General features: G+C 39.3%; 1 protein-coding gene across 4 annotated transcripts in view; it reads left to right on the forward strand.

The window, feature by feature from the left end:
* The window catches only part of kansl1 (KAT8 regulatory NSL complex subunit 1), a 38,122-nt gene extending 17,741 nt beyond the window's left edge, over nucleotides 1-20,381 (forward strand). For 2 of the 4 annotated variants that reach the window (XM_023340623.1, XM_005794809.2), the window contains exons 3-15: nucleotides 5,756-5,897; nucleotides 7,289-7,372; nucleotides 9,808-9,917; nucleotides 10,936-11,071; nucleotides 12,552-12,717; nucleotides 13,072-13,227; nucleotides 13,948-14,163; nucleotides 14,252-14,406; nucleotides 16,118-16,242; nucleotides 16,331-16,388; nucleotides 17,555-17,667; nucleotides 17,743-17,995; nucleotides 18,745-20,381. In XM_023340623.1, coding sequence (XP_023196391.1) covers nucleotides 5,756-5,897; nucleotides 7,289-7,372; nucleotides 9,808-9,917; nucleotides 10,936-11,071; nucleotides 12,552-12,717; nucleotides 13,072-13,227; nucleotides 13,948-14,163; nucleotides 14,252-14,406; nucleotides 16,118-16,242; nucleotides 16,331-16,388; nucleotides 17,555-17,667; nucleotides 17,743-17,995; nucleotides 18,745-18,948 — 1,918 coding nt within the window. In that variant the 3' untranslated portion in view covers nucleotides 18,949-20,381. The remainder of the gene's footprint in view (nucleotides 1-5,755; nucleotides 5,898-7,288; nucleotides 7,373-9,807; nucleotides 9,918-10,935; nucleotides 11,072-12,551; nucleotides 12,718-13,071; nucleotides 13,228-13,947; nucleotides 14,164-14,251; nucleotides 14,407-16,117; nucleotides 16,243-16,330; nucleotides 16,389-17,554; nucleotides 17,668-17,742; nucleotides 17,996-18,744) is intronic. The other 2 variants (XM_023340624.1, XM_023340625.1) reach the window with 2 other exon arrangements.
* Nucleotides 20,382-20,433: the final 52 nt, after the last annotated feature.

Consider the following 20,433-nt stretch of genomic DNA (forward strand, 5'->3'; position numbering starts at 1 on the left):
TAACCTTACATGTCTAAGTACATATTTTGAAAGGAATACCAAAATACAATGATATGTGTCTAGCCTACTTTATCTGACATCAGAAAGTTATTTTTTTACACTTACTGACAAAGTTTCAATGTGGGAATACTTTGAAACTTCATTCTTTGGGTATATATTTTAAACCGCTCAGTTATTGTTTATAATTCAACAATGAATGAAGCCACTTGTAATACTTCACACATGCAACAACATGTAATGTTTGCAACATGTTGTTTTAGATAATGTTGCTCTGAATCTTGGCTTGTAAAGACTTGTCAGTTGATCCAACACTTTTCCCTTGCATATCAACATACCATCATTTGTGTTTTTTTCTCTGATGTCGAACTGCAAAAACCTTAGAGGTACATCTACAAAACACTTAATATTGTACAAAAAAAGGTAAATATTGTTTTCCTACTAATTTCAGAAAGTTTAGCTCATATTATATAGATTTATTACACGCAAAGTGGAATATTTCAAAATTCTTTTTCTTTTAATTTTGATTGTCTTACATATCATGGAAACCCAGAATTCAAAGTCTCAGAAAAATAGAATATTGTAAAAAAAAAAAAGGGGTAAATATTGGTGCCACACTCAAATATTCAGGGATTCATGAGCATCTAAATGGTCTTTGTCTGGGTTAGTAGACCACACAATCACGGGAAAAACTGTTGACTTGACAGATATCCAGAAAACTGTCATTGACACCTTCCACAAGCCATCCTAAAGAATCTGGTTGTTCATGGCGCTGAATCCAAGCATATTCATTGGAAGTTGTTTGGAAGGAAAAACTGTGGTAAGAAAATGTGCAACGACGATAACCGCATCCTTGAGAGGATTGTCTGGCTCTTTCCATTCAGGCCTTAGCATTCAGGCCTTGGCTTTTTCCATTCAGACTAAGACCTGAATGGAAAGAGCCACTACTCACAGATGAAGCCTTCACCTGGGACACAAATGTTGCCTCGTATCAAGTCACTCCTAAATCAGAGACTGCACTGTTGCTTTGTGGTTCAAGGTCATATTTTATTTGGAAATCAAGGTCCATGAATCTGGAAGAAAACTGTAGAGGTACAGAATCCTATGTTTTCACGGTCAGTGATTGGTTTCATTCTATGTACAGGAAATCTGAGTTTTGCTTTCTGAAATAAGTGACAAAACATTTTTGATATTCAGATCTTTTGAGATGCCTCTGTGTATTTATGTATTCTATGTATATTTGCTCTATGTTGTGGTTATACAGTAAAAATTGATCAGGGAAACAGTTTCAGGGCTAATGCATGAAGAAGTGATTCATTCATGGGAAAACTGAACCTTTACATCTGGAAATTTCTCCTGGATTGATGATTTGTGAATTATCAGTGATGTTTCTGTGTTCAGCTGTCACTCAGGAAACCTGCTGGGTTTTGGCTCAGATTTGGGCCACGTTTTTCAGGATCAGTGTAGCGTACTGGTTCCCAGTAACAAACCACATGTGCGCTGCATCCAGAGAAGCGCCACGCTGCAGAATGTGCTGACAGCCAGGAAACGGCAGCTGTAGAGACTGCCGTTGGTGCTTTGTGTGCTGGAGCTGTGGGAGGAGAGCACATCCCGTTTAGAGTGGTGGTGGGGGTGTTGAACAATCCCTCCTCTTCCTCATTCTTCTCCGCGCCTCTGATGATTGAGGTGATTGGATGTGTGATGTCCTACAAGTTTTCATATTTGACTACATTCAAATCCAAACTCTGTGCTCTTTTATCTGTTTCACTCAGAGGCGACTAGTCACTCAGGTCTACTGTTGTACTAAGACTCAACGCCTTTTCAGCAGTAGCGTTGTATTTTTGTCTTTTTGGAAAATAAATTATTCAACAGCAGTTGAATTTCCAGGTGGAGTTGATAGAGCTGTAAACAGTTGTGTATCTTGTGCTCTGATTTGTGAGTTAAAATGTAAAAGCAAAAATCAAAACTTAGTAAAAAATGAAAATTCAGACCTAAAAATATTTGTCTGACATTCATATTTCACTTCTAGACCATTTGCCAATACAGTGTGTGTGTGTGTGTGTGTGTAAAAGAACAAAGGCAATACAAATGACTCATAGGTTTGCCAGAAGATATGAAGCCTGAACAGAAGCAATAAAACTGTCCATCCATATATGGTTATCTACTGAAATAGGTTTAGAGTCCCACCAATCTAAATGGTATTTTTTACAGGTAATTTCCCCTAAAACATAGAAAGTATATCTTACAAACAAAGACGATTCCTTTAAGCATTAATTTAATTCAGTGATGTTTCCTGTTTTGAGGGTTTTTTTTGACAAACATTATGTACAGACAGTCAAAAATGATTAAATGATTGTCTGGCACGTTTGAGTTTCTTTGTTTAAACACAGACTCCTGCTTAAATTAGTGAGAAAATAGGACCTTTTATTCTAAACATTCTGTAGATTCTCATTAATTGCACCTTGACAGTGACAGGTTGGCCTTAATCCTCCTGGGCCTAAATTTAATAAGCTGTCCCTTAAGATTTTGGTCCATATTTGACATGATAGCTTATCACAGTTGCTGAAGGTTTGTCAGCTGCACAATGATGTGAATCTCATGTTCCATTACGTCTCTAAGGTGCTCTATCTGTATGAGATCTGGTGACTGGAAGCCATTGTAGAACACTGAACTCATTGTAGCGTTCAAGAAACCAGTCCATGCAACTAAACGTTGCTAAAAAGGATGTTGCAGTTGAACTGTAGACTCATCGTACCAGGCAATGTTTCTACCAATCTGTTGTCAGATTATGGTAAACCTGTGTGAACCTTAGCCCTAGCATTCCTGTTCTTTTGTTGTAGCTAGTCTGCTTCAAAGTTTGCCTGCAGTCTTATAAGTTGCTGTTTCCACATGCATTTGTAATGAGTAGATGTTTGAACTACTGTTGCCCATCTGCCAGATGAAAGGAATGAGAAAACAAGAAGAAACATTTTCAAAGAAAAAATGCTAAGTGAGTTCAGTCCTTTACCTCTTTGTCACCTCAACTCATGCTGAGTCCGTTACCATTTGGCTAGATGTTTGTTCTTTCAATAGTTGTCTGTTTAACTTCTTAGCAGCTGGTCAGATTTAATGGACAAGTGAGATGTAGTTGAGGGTCTGCTTGCATGTAAGTTTGTGGTCAGTCTGCTAATGAGCTTCCACAAGTGATTCTTTTTTTTTTTATGTTGGGTCTTAGTCTAGGCTTGGTTTTTTGTGGGTTCGACTTAAACTGCTAAATGCATTAAGTTTTTACCATACAATTTGATGGGTTTCTATTTGTGTTCACAAGTAAATGTACCTTATATAGTGAGTCTATGTGTTCATAGTTCTTGTATATTTGTATTGGCTATATAAACTTGTTATACAAAATGTAGAAAGACCACTCCCAGGTTTCCCCCAGAAAACTTGCTAAGCCTGGTGGTCGGGGGCTCGGGCAGTGATTCATCCAACGGTCCGTTGTGTTTTTGAGTTAAAAATGTTTAAAGTTGACAGAAAATATCACTTGATAACTATGTGTTGTTGAAAGATTGGAGATCAATATCTGAACACCAAATATAAAGTCTTAAAATGTGAACAGTTTTTAAAAACTTATATAAGCAATGCTTAGCCTGGCGAGGGCACTAGTAAAGCCTGTTGGCCCACCAGGCTTATAATACACTGGGATAAACACAGTGTATTAATAACTATTGCCCAATGACCAAGTAGGTTTGCAATCATAACTTATTAACTAAACCCTGACCTTGTAGTAAAAAAATGTTTATCATTCCAAGCGAATTTGCTACCTCAGTTTATATTCAAATTGTTCATCTCTATATTCCTTATTATAAAATTACATTTTGCTGTCAGTGTTAGACATTTGCCACTTTAGATTAAGAATGAGCAATGTCCTTTGACTATTTTGTCATTTTTCATCCTCACCAGTAACAATACTAAGTACTGAGTGTTTTCCCAAATCACTCCAGTACTTCTCAGGTCGGATACAGAAGTCTCAATTAGCCATTTAGCTTTAAATGGCATTTCTTGCCTTGGATGGAGATAGTTTCATGTGGTGACCCTGGCTTTCACCAAATACAAACATGCTAACCTATTTTAAGGTTATCTGATGAAAACTTTGATTATGGTGAATAAATCAAACTAAATTTCAAGTATTTTAACGTGCAACAATATCATAAGTAACCCTGCTTTAATCAGCGATTGCCAGGGATTTTGGTCCAACTTGTGAAATAAATCATGTCTTTGACCCGCCGACTGTTGATGACAACCCTGGTTTCTTTATAGGCAGGTCAATGCTGCTTTCTGTTCTCTCTTCAGAAGTTTAAGCTCACATTATTCTGTTTCAGTATGAATTTCTGTGATCATTTTCCAGTCCTCCCCCCCTCAGGGACTTTGCACCTGGCTCATTCTCCCTCTGTTGCCTCAGATGTCCACCCAGCTCTCACTGAATCACACCATAAAGCCAGCAGCTCTAAGAACCTGAACACACTTCAGCCTGTCAGTTTTGCTTTGGAAAAAGGCTCCATGACGACTTATGTATGTTAATAAACCACCTTTAACAAACCACCTTTAACAGTGCACCTATCTGATGCGGCGTGTGGTTGCCTAGGATTGTCGCAGTGTCTGTCACTAGTTTGTGAAAGGAGAGCATGACTGTTTACCTCAGCAGAACAGGATTAAGTCTGTAGAAGAGCAAAAGGAAGTGGTGCTAGCAGGAAATACTGCAGCTGAATTGTTAGCTGTCCTTGATGTTGTGTTGCAGTGAACGAGCCATAGATGGGTAAATGTTGCATTTGGAAAAGAAGGGAGGAATTAAGTGGTTCTTGATTAAACTGATTGGTGGCTGGCATCTGCTTTTAGGGGACAGGAACTGTCTTTGATCAGCTTCTCAATAAGGCAGGATCCCTGCTTGGATTATTGGTTATCCCAGTGTGTGCTCCTCTGTTTCCTGACCCAGCCCCACCCCCTCCAGCACTCTGTGGCCTGTAGATTGCTTTTAAAGCCCGTCTGTTCATCTGCAGACTGCCAGAGCTTCCCAGCCCCCGTTGTCCCCATTTTCCACCCCTCTTCCCTTGCTTCTCGTGCTCTGGGCGGTGTGTGCTCTCTGCAGATTCTAACCGGGTCCTTGTGAAGACTTAAACAGAGATGAGGTTTGAAGAAAGAGAATGCACAGGGGTCCGAGGTCTATCTTTGTTTGCCATCGAAGTCATTATTTTCATTGTTCAGCTAGTGTCACTGTGGCCTACATCTTGGAAGAACAGCTCCCCTTGTGGTAGCTGCCTTTTGGTGCAGGAGCAGACATTTTCCTCTCATGTCTGCCTTTGAAATGCCCATTCTGTGTGTCATACTGGTAAAATGGAGTACCCAGCTATGAGCTTTGCACACTGTTTACAATGGGAGATAACAGTGGTACAGAAGCACCTTTTTGTTTTGTTTTTCTTCATCTATAAAGCAGTTGTAATGTTTTTGTTTTTGGCTTCAGTACTCCTCTAGGCTTCCTGCAGCTGTCATTAGTGGGTGTTATCTGTAATGCTGATTCACTGACCTCTGCAGTCTGACGGGGGAAATGCTGCTTTAATGATCAGTGTGCATTACTAGTACTTTAAAAACAATGACCCTATCTACCTCCTAACTACTGGAACCTGTTAATAAATCCACAGGTGTGAAAAATGACTCTAGGAAGTGTGAATTGTATGTATTTGTGTCCCATGAAGTGGCTCAGCTGTAAACATTTTACCCCCTACAGATGGAAGCGGGCAGAGAGCCGCTACACCATGGAGAGAGCTGGTATCATCAGCCACTGGAACTGGCTTCAGGCCCACATCTCGGACCTGGAGTACCGCATCCGACAGCAGACAGACATCTACAGACAAATTCGCGCCAGCAAGGTTGGTTACTGCCATTTCCTTCCTAATCATCTCTGCATGGCGCTGCTGTATAATTGGAAGAGGACTTTCATGTTTTTACAGAACTAGAACCTAGCCTTTATTGACTCGCAAAGGGGAAATTCAGATGCAACAGCAGCATTATGTATATAGGTTCACACAGAACAATAAATAAAAAACAAGATTAACAATAATAATAGTAACAATAACATACTGTATAAGACTAAAATAAAAATTATGGTGCATTTATTGGATATAAGAATATCCAACTCCAGATCCAAGAGGTGCTGCTAAGTACACAATGTTTCCAGCTGTAGTTTGTTGCTGCATATTGCATAGTTAAATATGTATTTCACAGGTAAATATTTGTAAGAGAAAACTGAGCTAGAATCATCTGGTTGCAATTGTAAAATTTTAAACTAGTATTTCAGTCGTAAACTTTTTTTTTTGGCTTCTTGATCAGTAAACACATCATACTAAGCACTATCGGCTAACATCAACAGAAACACTCTTGGATGTTTAACCTATTGCTGAGGAAAAATGACTTCTTAGCTATTTTTAGTATCAGTGAGGTATTAAAAATTAGATTTGATGAAGCAAGAAGCTGGAAGAAGCTAGACTTTGAGCAGGTAACAGAAAGCCTGATTGAATATAACGGATTTGCTCTGCTTTATACTTTGGAACTTTAACCTTGGAGCTGTGGAACATGTGTGATGTGAAAATGTTGGCCCTTTGGGAATCTTGAGTGAGGGTAGGCTGTCCGCTTTCTATGGAATTTACATGGAGTCTGCTGTTTTGGTGTTCATAAATGTTAATCACTTTTGAAGTTGAATATGAAATGCTGAGCATATTTTGGTCTCTCTAGGCCCCTGTATTGTAGGGCTACATTATACTAGAAAATCATGCACTAGAGGAATAATTAAATATTTTGATGATATAATCTTCCATTTGCCTCGCACACCAATTTCTCATCTGAGATGCTTCTAATTCTTGCTGTGTGTTTTTATCTCTGAGCTTAAGCATTATCATGTTAGGTTTGACTCTATCTTTTGACACTTTGAATATAATTTCCTACAAATAAAGTGCCATTAAAAGTTATTTGACATTAATATTGCACATAGTGATATGACAATATTTGCCTCAAATATGATGGATTTTGCTTTGCATGGCAGTAGTATCTTGAGTTTGTTTGGAGTCTCTCTGGTCTCACCAGACACATGTGAAGCTGCCGACTATTATTGTCAGGAGTGACTTGAAGGACCTTAACAGTAGAGAGCAGGGAGGATGTTGGAATTGTATTTTAGCATGTATATTTTTATTGTGATATTTAACAGGGATATCATAATCGGTATACTTTTTGTGGTTAAAGTTGAACACATGTGTTTGATCCATAGGGTTCTGTAGAGTTGGGAGGACTTGCCCCCAGTGCTTTGCTCACAGCTGGCACCGAAGTGAAGACGGAGCCTGTAAATGCTCAGGTAACTAACAGCTTTTAGTGTTTAAACTGCCGACCTTCTATCGGAGCAAAATCCTTTCTTACCAGCTCAAGGATTTTTGTTAAAATAGCAAATGTGTCTCCTTATTTTTTCTAGTTTTGCATGGCTTTGCCACATGAGGATTCATGACTTGATTGAAGAAGAAATTGGCTTCCAGTTTTATTTAAGTTAACCCAATATTACTAGCAAATCACCTTTATTTAATATTTGTTCATTCTAAACAACCACAGTTTATCACTACGCATTTTCCGGATTTTAAAATAAACCAAATTTCTTTATGGATAAACGGAAATTATTTAGCTAACAATTTAGGGTGCATCATGTTATGTGGTAGCATGTCTTAAAATTATATTTGGATACTGCATTCAGCAAAGCCCTGCCTTTGTTGGCTCACTTCCACAATACTTTTGGCATTACAGTGAAATTTGTCAAATTCAGCATTTGAGTTGACTTTTTCTGTTTGGTGTATGGTTGAAAGCCCATTGTAACACATCATTGGGGCAACTGTGGTAGGAATTTTTCCTGTCACTGGTGGGTTGCCGGTTCAAATTCCTGCTCCGTCTGTCGTTGTCTTTGAGCAAAACTCTTCACCCACTTTGCCTGCTGCTATGGCTACTATGTAGCTCATCTCCAACAGTGTGTGTGTGAATGACTGAATGTAGTGTAAAGGGCTTTTATCTAGTCTCTAGACTAGATAGAGCTCCATACAAGTACAGGCCACTGTTGCCAAATCATTGTCATGAGAAATGAATTTCAGAAGTATCTCAGGTTGAGCTTACATGTGCATTTCAATACACTACAGTATTATTGAAATATGAGAAGACTTAAAAAAGGATTTTTAGCATAGATGTGAGCTGCACACTCGGTACTCCTCATGCATAAATAACTGCATCAGTTCAGTGCGGCATCGAGGCAATCAGCTTGAGGCTCTGCTGAAGTATTAAGGAAGGAATAACGGCAGCATTCAGCTCGTCTCCTTTAATGGATCTGGTGTTGCTCATTTTCATCTCTACAATATTCCATAGATTGTCTTGGTTTAGATCCGGTCCGCACAGTGACACCACGGTCATTAAAGCAGCTCTTTGTACCTTTGGCAGGGTGGACAGGTGATGTCCTGATGGAAAAGCTTTTTATCTTTATTTTTATTATTATTATTACAGCTAGTAGTGGTGATACGTAATGTTCCAATGTAGTGTAGATGTAATTATCCAAAATAAAATGATTGTTTAGATGTATCTTATAATAGAACTAAGTTTTAGATTGACATTTAATATACACCTGTGATCCTCGAAGATTTCTCTGAGTGCTGCAGGCAAACTGACTCATGTAGCATTCAGTAATATTCATAAAGTGCTGTCAATAAACCTTTGAACTCTGACCTATATTGTTTGTGATTAAAACTGAAAGCCTTAAGGCGGGCTGTAGTGTCTTCTCTTAAAACCCCATTCTAGTTTAATTGGGCTGTTCTGTTTTGCCTGGTGTGTGTGTGTTATTTTTATTTTTTTATTTGGTGTGTCTTCAATCTGTTTTATTTTGCCAAAATCCCAGCGAAGTTGTAAATCAGTTTAAGCTAGGGTGCTTAAACTTAAAAAGTGTGATAAATGTTAGGACTAAGGCTGTACCAGATCAGTTCTGCATCCTGCAGCTGTTAAGAATGTTTGTTTTACTGAGGAGCTCGGTCATAATGCAAACTAGCTTAGAAAATATTTGAGTTGAGCAGCACCTCATTCTGTGTTTTATTTTAGTATGTAAACGTAAGACTTCCTGCTGACTCCTCTCCACATGTTTTTTTTTCCTGATAGTGAGAAACAATGAACCTGTTTGTTTCTCTAAATCAAAGAAAACATGGAAAGGAAATAAGCGTCTGAAGGGATAGATTTTTCTTTCTCTCAGCTTCCAACCAATAAACTCAATTAAAAAAAAAAAAAAAATGCTCTTTCAGCATTCTTACACAAGCAATTTTTGTCAATTTGTCTCAAAATGTGCTTCTCTTTGCCTCAACTGAAATTGTTTGAAAGAATGTGGCCCTGAAGTAGTGTGTGTGTGTGTTCCCATTCTCTTGGTTTGAAGTAGAGAACAGTTTGTTTTTCCCTTGTTCTTGGTGCAGTTTCTCATTTTAAGCTCCCAACTGCATGCTTTATTGTCTTTGTGAAGACATTTCTCATTTGAAAGACCATTAAAAGCTTGTGAAGCAGAGCAAGCTGCAAATTCTGATGGAGAGCAGATTTTTTAGCTTTGGGAGATTCCAACCCTTTTAACAAATCTGTCTGAATAATTCAGGACGGGGATGGTTTGGTTCATCTGTTATGTCGTTTCCTTAAATATCCCGGCCTGGCTGGGCGCTGCGGGGTCAGGCTGTTCCAGTTAACACGCCGAGGTGTAGTCTCAACCGGTTTCTGTCTTATCTGTCGACGCAGGATGTTGGTGCAGAACGGCTGGACAACACAAGCCCCGCCCACATCACCGGCACAGAGCAGGGCCCGTGGAAAGGTCAGAACGGGCAGCCAGTCAACGGCGTCCTCAGCAGGTACAGCTAATCATTACCTTCATGTTGAGATTTCTGAGAAATGGAAGAGCAGGTTGTCCGCAGTAATGGATGTGTAATTATCAGATGCTGATGTTACCGAGAGCTACAGTGATTAGACTCTGAATCTGTTCATCAGCAGGAATGTCTCAGGGTTTGTTTTACAGGTCACATTTTAACTTGTCATGACTAAAGAGCAGCGCTGTAGTTAATAAAGAAAACGACTGCTTTCATTTGGATGAGCTGATTAAACGGGGCTTCAGGCTGACGGTTTGATCATTATAACACGGACTGGAACCGAGGTGTTTTAAAAATGCTCCTGTTGAAATGTCTGCTTTGAGAAAAAAGAACATTAATCATAACTGCTTCAACTATTATAAAGTGAGGGAGTGGCACATAATGAGGCACATAAACAATAAAGTGGTGAAAGACTAAAATAGGCCAATTTTCACTTAATTTTCTTTGATAAATGATGAGATTATAAAATTAAAACCAAAGGTTAGGGAAATGTGGTTTGATTCATAAACTGGAATATTTTTTGTAATGCTGCAACTTTCTCCCAGATTCAAAGCGCAATTTTAAAATTTTCAGCTCTTTTTTTTTTCTTCCTCTGTCTTGGCATTAATGGCCTGCATGGTCGAAGTACAGACACTCGGCTTTCATTGTTGCAGCAGCATGACAAAATTTGTGTGATTTTGTTCTCAGCCTGATGTCGTCTGCCTGTTCTTGTCACAACCACCATGGCGAACACTTTCCTGGGTGTTTTTGATTATGCGGAACAAAGTTCCAACAACTCAACTTCCAGAAGCCAGATTTAGGCTAATTAAATCAAAATCTGTCGACCAAATCTTAAACAAAACTAGAGATCAGTTCCAGTTAGGAAATTTCTAAACTGTTTTTGTCCTAGTTGGAATGTTAACTGGATGTTAACCGGATCAGATGTAACTTTAAAGCAGAAAAAGTTTTAATAAAACCATTGTGTAGGCATTCCTGATGACCCGTCTCCTCTTTGTTGTGGCAGGATGGCGGACAGTGCAGACGGCAAGCTCCAGCCGACCTATGACGGCACGTGTGTGGCTGCACGTACGCGGCCGCTCGTTGGCTGTCGGCGGCGGCGGCTCATTCAGCCGAACACGGTGACGAACCTCAACGGCAAGGTGAGCTGGTCTACCCATCCCAGCCTTGTTTTGTTTGTTGCTGTTGAACCTTAATGCAGGATATTTTTGATTCATGTTTTATTCAATAAGTTTGCTTTAAAAACTCAGAGAATCGGCTTTTGTTGGCTAAAATCTTCTAGTATTTGATGCTCATTCAGCGGCGGTGAATGCACCATTGTTCTCAGAGCGTCTTGTGTTGTTCCACTGCACTTTGATGAGTGCCTTCTGGCCTGTAACCTAATAACTGAGTAAACAAGAAATGGCTGACTTGTGTATGGAAAACTCTGCATTGTGAATCGCACAACAAAAGAGGACAGTCGCTCTCTCAGGTTTTAATTGAGAAGTGGAAACGTGAGTTGATTGTGAACCTTTGTCACTGATTTAATGAGAGTTTAGTTTGTAAATGCATCTTTTTATACGGTTTTAAAGGTTGCAGGTTTTCTGCAGGGACTTTTCAAAGTGAAACATAATCATGTCAAGTTCAATTATAGATGTATTAAAATGACAATATGTCTATAATTTCAACCATAGGTTTTTGTTATGTTTAGGTACATCTTAAATTTGTACATTTGTTCAGCATTTGATCAGTTTGTAATCATTCAAATAGTACAATGACCAAATGTCATGAGGATCTTAAAATTGCACTTTTAAGTGTTTTCCTGAAATGCATCAAAGTTTTCAGTTCAATTCATGCATCAGTTTGTCTTCTTAATACGTTAGAAACATGCATTAGTTCAGTTGTTGCTAAGGAATTAAAGTGTTACGTTGTGACGACAAAGTCAAAATCTCATGAACCAGAGAAGTGTTGATTGTTGAAGATTAATTTATAGATATTTAACTTCACTGGGAAACTCATTTGTAAAACTGACTTCATGTCTTAAAATTGTGTGTTTAGACAAACAACCCATGTTTTACTTGCGTCATCTTGTACCAGCGTCTTCATTATGGGCAAATTTAATTTTAACAAGACTTGACTCAATAACAGTGATTTTTAGATGGTCATCAGTAACTGTAACCAAGCTTTACTGTATGGGGTAAGAATGCAATAAAGTGAGTTGGCTAAGTTGCAAAACGTCTCCAGTCACTTGACTCAGGAGGAAAACACAAATTGAAGTTGATGTTTCCATTAAATTAGTGAAAGCTATCATTTAAACATTGCCCCTGTGCCAGAGCTGAAAAATACCAAATTAAGACTTTTATCCTGACTGATTTTATTTGGTAAATTGAGCACAATTTAGGCTATAAACCTATTTTTGTCGTACTTGCAGTTTAAAAAAAGATTGTGTTGAAAAGTTAGTTTATAATGTTACAATGAAGTTACATAAACTTGCAGGAATCCGGATTTTTAAAAAAAAATCACCTTTCTATGTTGCCAGAACAAAAACAAATTAGCTGCTCTGACTGCATATATGATGTGTATGATGAATTGTGAGTATAAATAAAGTGATCTTCAATGAACCCCTGTGTTGTCGCCTGGCAGACCCCGAGGAGCAGCTGTACTCAGTGTAACTGCAGGGTGAACCCCAGCTGTGTGATGTGTGGTGGCTGGCCCACCCCCAGAGAAGAACCCCAGTACGAGCTTCCCACCCTGGAGCGCCTGTCAAGGCTGGATCTTGGCGTCCACCCCATCCTCTCCTTCCCTGACGGTCAGTACAGTGCTGAAGTTTATGCAGCCATTTCCTACTCTACATCTTGGAGAGGAAGGCAGGCAGGGAGTGGCCGTAAAGAGGCAGACGGCAGGAAATTCTTAGACAACATTTTCAGCTTTCTTTTTTTTCCCCTCTTTCTTTTAATGTGAAATAGCTGAGTAACTGAGTAGTTACTACTGGAGCAAATCATGGGCTATTTATGAATAATTAAAGTTTTGTGATAGTTTGAGGAGAAAAAAATTTCTGCCGTGGATAAAGTATGACTCCTTATATGTTGTGGGAGATGAATACGAGGAATCTTGCTGATAAAATAAAATCATCCCGGTTTGACCTTCATTCTATCTTCCCCAGATGTTTCTGTGGGCCTTCGTCTGCAGCAGGTGATGAAGAGCCAGTGGCAGTCCAAGTCGTTGGAGAGGAGCAAACCCCTGAAGAAGCTCTCGCTTAAACACAAGCTCTCCTCATCCAAAGAGAAGCACAAGTTCACCAGCTCCCTCATGGCAGTCAGTGAGTACCGGGATTTCCAGTAAACTTGAATTAGTTTGTTTTTTTTACCGTGATTTATATCCAGGTCCTTTATGTTTAGACTTTACACCATACACTAAATATTCTTTAAAATAACAGTTATTATTAGATGACATTATTATCCGATTTTCATGACAACTGTAGGTATTTAGCGTCTCAGGATTTCCTGCAGGATGTTGATTTGTTTTTAAAAATATATATGATTTGATACACACAGCTCTTGCTGACAATGTAATAGTTCAGGGAAGTTTGAATAAGTGACAGGTTAACATTAGCATAGTTCCTCTGTTTTTTTAATGACTGTGTCATAAAACCTCATCGAAAAAAACGTTTTGTGTTGTAAATCCTTGATCTGAGGGGGGAAAAAACTGAGTTTCAACAAAAAAATGAAACTTGTTCACATGTTGAATCATTTTAAAGCCCGTTTTTACAGTAACTTTATTTCTTAGAAAGCTTTCCAAGAAATGCTAGCCAGGTCATGTTGATGTTACTCAGAACTGATTCCTTCATACATTTCTGATTACTGTTAGAGGGAAATGCTGCTTTCCCTTTAAAGCGGGGAAAGCAGCATTTCCCTGCTAAAGAAATACTTAATAAGAGCTGCATTTCCCTCTAACAGACCAAGAGGAAGTAGACCAACAAATCAGGACTTTAAATACTTTAAAGTTTTTAAAATAACCATTTTTGTGGTTGGTGTCGCAGGACTGAGCCACTGTAAGAATCGCATTGACAAGCAGAGGACCGTTGATGGCAGCATGGGCAGTAACAGCAGCAGCGCCATACTGAGCATGCCCAGACTCGACAACCAGGGTGGGTGCAAAACCGAGCGACTGCACACCCTCTCCACTCCGTTAGGACCCTACGACAAGAACTACAGCCGCAAGAGATTAAGAGAGCACTCGCTGGACAGGACTGACAGTGAGTTTCCCCCTGACACACAAGTCAATACAAACTAAAGGTTAAAACACCTCTCCATCTCCTACATCCATGTGTCTTTTCCCCACAGCTTCCCCGAAGCTTTTCTTAGACACAAGCAGTCCCTGCACAACACTGGCCAACATGCACCCGTCGCTTCACAGCCCGCTGACGCGCCAACTGTCCACGTCGTCAGATACGTCCACGCAGCTGGGCGCCGGCAGCCAGAGCATCCCCAGCACACCGGTAAACACACAACCCAAAACCACACACACCGTGTTGGGAAATGGACTGAAGGAAAAGTTGGGATTTGACTGAAACGGTGGTTAGAAACACTATATCTAGTAAGTCAAATAAATAAGAAAAAAGCTTAATGGCTACTCAAATTAATCTCGTTTTAACAATGAGTGCTACATATACACCAATATTTTGTTTAAGGACAACATGTAATGATAACATACTTAGTATTTTACCACTCACAGTCCCCTCCTAACCATACACTTATCTGCATTTGTCAGTTTTAATTTATATTGACTCAGTTGAAATTAACTTTGAACATTTCCATTTCCACCATTTTTTTTAATGCCAGTACTTGGGTGAGTTTTTTCTGTGATGCTTCAGATCAAAGGATAAAAACATTACAAGAATTTATGCTTTACATTAGAAAGAAATGTATCCTTTTGAATGGTGTGACACTGCCATGCCTTGCACTGAAAATATCACCCAAGATTATAAAGGTCACAGCGTTTTGGAAGCATCGTAATATCAGGACTGAGGAATATACAGATTTATTGAAGCCATCGCCTTTTAACTGTTTAAAGCAGTGGATGTCACAGGATTTCCTAAAGTCATGCAATCATAAGATACATTTTTTATTTTGCAGATGGCAAATAGAATCATATAAATGAGGCAAAAAACCTTAACTTTGTCCACAGATTATCTGTCACTTATTCTACCAAAGAACATAGTGACAGTCTTGACAATTATGTTAAATACATTTTTATAAATGTTATCTATTGAAGCATTAAGGGGTAAATCCACTTCAAAAGGCTCAGTGTAAAACATGCAAATGAGGCTTAGTCTTCAATGTACAAAAGATGGAACCAACAGGAAACGCAAACTTTGGTATGATAGTAGCACATTTGCAACTTATTCTTTTAAAGCCAGATCTTTACAACCTCTATAGTTGACTAAACGTTTTGCACTCTGGTACTTGAACACATGCTAGAGACAATAGTTTAACAAAAAAATAAATAAAAAATCTAATTATAGTTTTATAAAACAAATGTCTGTTTTGAATGTTTTGTAAATGTTTTTGCCCTTAGACCTGGTTAGTTTCAGAATCACCCAAACATATACTATTTATATCTGTTTTTGTCAACACTCAGAGCACAGCTGTCCTGTTTTGAAGTCTGAATGTTGGAGGGATCTTGATCTACTTTCTCCAATTCTGCAGTAAAAGCCTAAAAATGTAGTTTCAGGATGCTGCAGGTCATAGTTTTCATCAAGTGGTTCACCCCTGATCTAAAAGCTTCAGGCTGGATGGGTGCAGCTTTACTGTAAATGTTTCAAACTGTACACAGATCACGAACGCATCGAGACCGCCTGAAAGTTTCTGATAAAAGCAACCTTGGTTGAGATTGAGACTCAAACTGAAACTGTTTGTGGTTTTGACTTGTGGAGCGCAAAGACAGAAACGTAAACATCCAGTTGATTTGGTTATAGGAGCCAAGCTGTTTCTAGTTTAACTTCAACACATTTTTTTCCTAATACATCTTGTTAAAATTTCTGCCTTTAAAGTTTTTACCACACTAATAGAAGTTTTCAAAATTCTTTAAAAATTCACATTAAACACAATTAATGCTCTTTCAAAGCATCAAATCAACTGAGTTTAAACATGTTCACTTTGTGTTGAGAACAGCTCTGTTACATTTGTTGATGTTTTCTCGTCCTTCAGCAGCAGCCAATCAAGCGGAGGCGTGGTGAGAGTTCCTTCGACATAAACAACATAGTGATCCCCATGTCTGTGGCGGCCACCACCCGAGTGGAGAAGCTGCAGTACAAAGAAATCCTCACTCCGAGGTAACCGGCTCCTGCTGTCACTTCTGACTTTGCTTATCCTCACCAGCTGCCAGGTTTCTGTGCTCAACATGTCTTGTTGTTCTGCTAGTTGGCGATCAGTGGACATTTTCTCTCAGCCGATAACAGCAGAGGAGAACGAGCGAGAGGTAGGCACTCCTGCTCAGTTTTATGGCTCTCAGTTGTTTGGTTGTAATCATTTAAATCTGAAGTTTATGGGAGAAAGTTTTTATATTCCAACTGAGCAAACAGCGACACCTGGTGGTCAAATATTTAACCTACTTGGATGAGATGAATGTTTCTAATAACCTTTAATAGCCTTTTTCTCCAGAGATTTAAAATGTTTATAATTAATCACAGAAATATAAATCCAGGAAAAGTGCCAGCATTTTTTTTTCTTGTGTTTAGGAAAGATATAATTGAATTGAGGAAAAACAATAAGCAGCTAATTTAACAACAGATCTAATTTCCATCAAAGTTTACCAACATCTTAATTTAAAAAAGTGGAATATATTAACCAGCCTACAATAAACTGTTAATGAGCAGAGACTAGAATAGTCTTTAGTAAACAAACATCTGCTTTTAGTCATAAAAGCAGGTCTTAGTGCTTTAATTGCTGCAGGTAAAGTTGAGTCATGATTTCTGACATTTTCTAATAAAATATTCTTCATTCTTGAGTTGGAGACAAAAGCGTTGCATTTTGTTTCCTTCGAGAGAGCTGTAAAAGGATGAGCACAATCACTGCAGTTGTGCAATTAATTTCTGATAATCATATTCAAAGGACAATAAAACAGTGTTTCATTTTACATATCATTTAAATCACACAGAGAACATCTGAGAATCAGCCTCCTCACATATCCCCTCAATCTGTCTAGTCAAACTATCTGTTGGACAAGTCCCAACAAAAAACATTTGACTAAAACTGTGTTGCTGTAACACAAGTTGGCGCTTTTATTGTGAAGTTTAGAAAGTTAAGTATTAAAGTTAAGTTTCTGCCACATGAAGTTCTGGATTGTTCATCACCTTAATGTAATGATTCACAATTATTCTGTTTATTAAACCCTGTTGCCATGGTTTTGCCAATTGTTTAGATGGAATTTAACTTAACTACTATATAGGCAGAGGCGGATTAAATTAAGCATTTTGCTTGTCGCCTTTTATGCCGTACCTATGACGTAAAACATGATTTATGTTCTTTAAAGTAAAAAAATATATATATTCTGATTTCCACTGTAATAAAGAGTTGATCTAAAAATGTGGAGGGCAGCTTTCTGAAGACGTAGCGGCGTTTTTATTGGCTGCTGTCGGCCTGCAGGTGGAGGACCTGACGGACGCCGCCTTCATCCAGCTCCACCAGCCCTACGAGGACCAGGAGCGCTCCCGTTGGACTTGGATGGCGCTGGCTCCGGCTAAACGCAGGGGCAGCAGGTGAGTTGGTTCCCCCCTCATTACCGAAGCTTCTTCGTGTCCAAGTTACGCGACACCAACACTCGTGTCCTTCAGGTCATACAAATCTGTGGATGGACGGACCACGCCTCTGCTGTGTGGGACCAACCCACCCACCCCTCAGCCCGCATCGCCGGACCCCGGCCACTGCCCCTCGCTGCACGACTACATTCATGTGCCGTCGCCCATGAGCCCCCCCAGTCCCGACGCCTCGTCCAACCCCCAGACTCCCTGTTCCCGCGACTCCCACCGGCTGCTGTCCAATGAGGACACTCGGTGCTCCACGCCCGACTTTACCTTTGAGGAACGGGTGAGACAAAAAAAAATGGCTCGATTACATTGACAGCAAATTTACATCCATGTTTGTGTTTTGCTCATCAGAGTTAATTATAGTTTACCACATTCCCAAAAAACTGAATAAATGAACATAGCATTGATGTTAAAACTAAATATTCTTTGCTAGACACATCATCACTATATGGTACGGCAGCTGTTGCATAGAACCAGGTCTACCCACAGACATTTTACTGAAAAGTCAACTTTGCTGCACCCAAATCAGCTTTTATCCAATTAGTTAAACTTGTCTAAATTCTGCAAGTGTTTTAAAAGAAGGTGACTGAAATCCTGTTCTGATACAGACAATAAATTTGTTCAATCAAGTCAAAAGGTTTTGGAAACCTGCTGCCATTATTTTTAATAAATAAAATGTCCGTTACTCTACAACAATGTTATGTTAGTCATCCCATCCCTACAATAAAAAAAAACACAAACAGTTGTTCTACTTTATTTGCTTGATTTTTACAATTTTGTACCTTGTAGTAAAAAAGGAAAAAGACACCCTTGCTCTAAAGTCTCTGTGTCAGGAAAGTGTTTTAAAATTACAAAACGCAATGCTTTGTGATTTATTTAAATAAGACACATCCTGGAAGTATATCTGAAAGAGCAACATGCATGTACTATCTTACCAATTTACCCTACTCTGACTGATTGATCCGAGTTTAATCAGCATTAGAAAAAACAATTCAGGTCCAATCGTTGACTTCTGTTTATATTTTTCAGACCGTAGCGCCGTGGGAACGCCGCAACTTCCCCCTGCCAGAAGACCCGGCCCCAGAGCCCGAAAGCGACCAACCAATCAGGCCGAGGGCCCGCAGCATCTCAGGGTGCCGATCGTCCGCCTACGGGCGTCTGGACTCGGACGATGCGGAGCTGCCTTGCGACGACGACGGCGGCCCCAAGCTCAGGGCCTCGTCCCACCGATGAGCGGCAGACAGGCGGAGGTTCCCCTCCCCCGCCCCACACGGCTCCTCTCTGGCATTAACAAGCAGAACCTCAAAGCTGAATAAGATGTTAAATGGGTTCCTGTTGTTTGATATTCAAACATCAGTCTAATACTTTCACAGTTTTTAGTGAACATTATGGAGATAGAAGCCTTTCCCTTCACTTGTTTTTGTCACAGGGAAAAAAACAATAAATGTAAAAAAAAAAAAAAAGTATAAAACAACACATTACAAAAAGTGAGTTCTGTAGTAGGCTAAACAATGTACATGGGGGCTTAGTGGTGTTCATGTCGCGTGTACACTTGTAGCGCACTATGTAGCGACTCCTCAACATATGGCCAAAGGGTGTTTTCTATTGACTAGTTTGCTTGTAAATCCCCATGTACATTTTTAGTGGAGTGACAAATATCAAAACAAAAAAAACAAAAAAAAAAATCCTCCCTACTTCCTTCCTCCTGCTCCTCATCCACATAAACAGGTACATTTAAGATGTGGTTCCCTCCTCCCCCCACTAGAGGTCGCCTGAAATCACCAGTGCACTTCTCGTACTGCCAAGTCTAGTTCTGCTGGTTTGCTTTCTTTGTTTGTTTTTTTCCATTCCTGACATGTTTTTGTTGATCTCGTTCTGTCTGTTTCAGTGTAACGCATTAATTTGTTTTTATTTGAAGAGTAAAATCATTCCTCCAGTCTCTTCGGAGAGCTCCCGTCTCGCTGCACAGGTTCCCACCGCCGGTTCTGTTTTACAAAACATAAATAAATAAATAAGGGTGACAGCATATAGACCCAGGAGCTGCTTTCTATTTTTATGTTCAGGTTTGAGCAATTGCCCGGCAGAAAGCTGCCTGCATGCTAAAATGAAAACAAACGAATAAAGATGAAGTTAGTCTTATCACACCAGTAATCCTAAAAGCTAATCTCACTCCTTCGTGAACAGTTGTGGCTGTAAATGAAATTGTGGCGACATAAACACGATAACCTCTGTGCTTTTCTTTTTTTTATGGTTTTTCAGGTAACAAGATTTTAAACATTTAAAATGTAGCAGCTCTCAATTAGAAGCCACCCGAGCTCAGGTCTTTCTGGACGGTAATTTAATGACACTTTTCCTCAGAATGATCAGTTCAAAGCCAGACTTTGTTTTTTCCACTTTCATATCCTTGTAATTATGCTCTCACCTCATCCCTCCTCCACTTTACGTAACTAATTGCTATGCAAAAAAAGAAAAAAAATCTATGGTTGTTTTCATTTTCCGCCTCCTTTGTACACCACAACCGGTCTGTTTTTTTGTTGTTTTTTTTTTGTTTTGTAGTTAAGATGTCAATGTACCTGTTCGATTGTTGCAGCAGTTATAACCTAATCAAAAAGCAGAATTGTTTTCTTTCTTGTAAATAGTACCATTAAAACATTTATGTTTAACTTGGCACCATTGTTCCCATCTTAGTCATTCATTCGAGGTTCATTCAGACGTGAG

Source organism: Xiphophorus maculatus, chromosome 10, assembly GCF_002775205.1.
Source record: "Xiphophorus maculatus strain JP 163 A chromosome 10, X_maculatus-5.0-male, whole genome shotgun sequence".
Taxonomy (NCBI): Eukaryota; Metazoa; Chordata; class Actinopteri; order Cyprinodontiformes; family Poeciliidae; genus Xiphophorus; species Xiphophorus maculatus.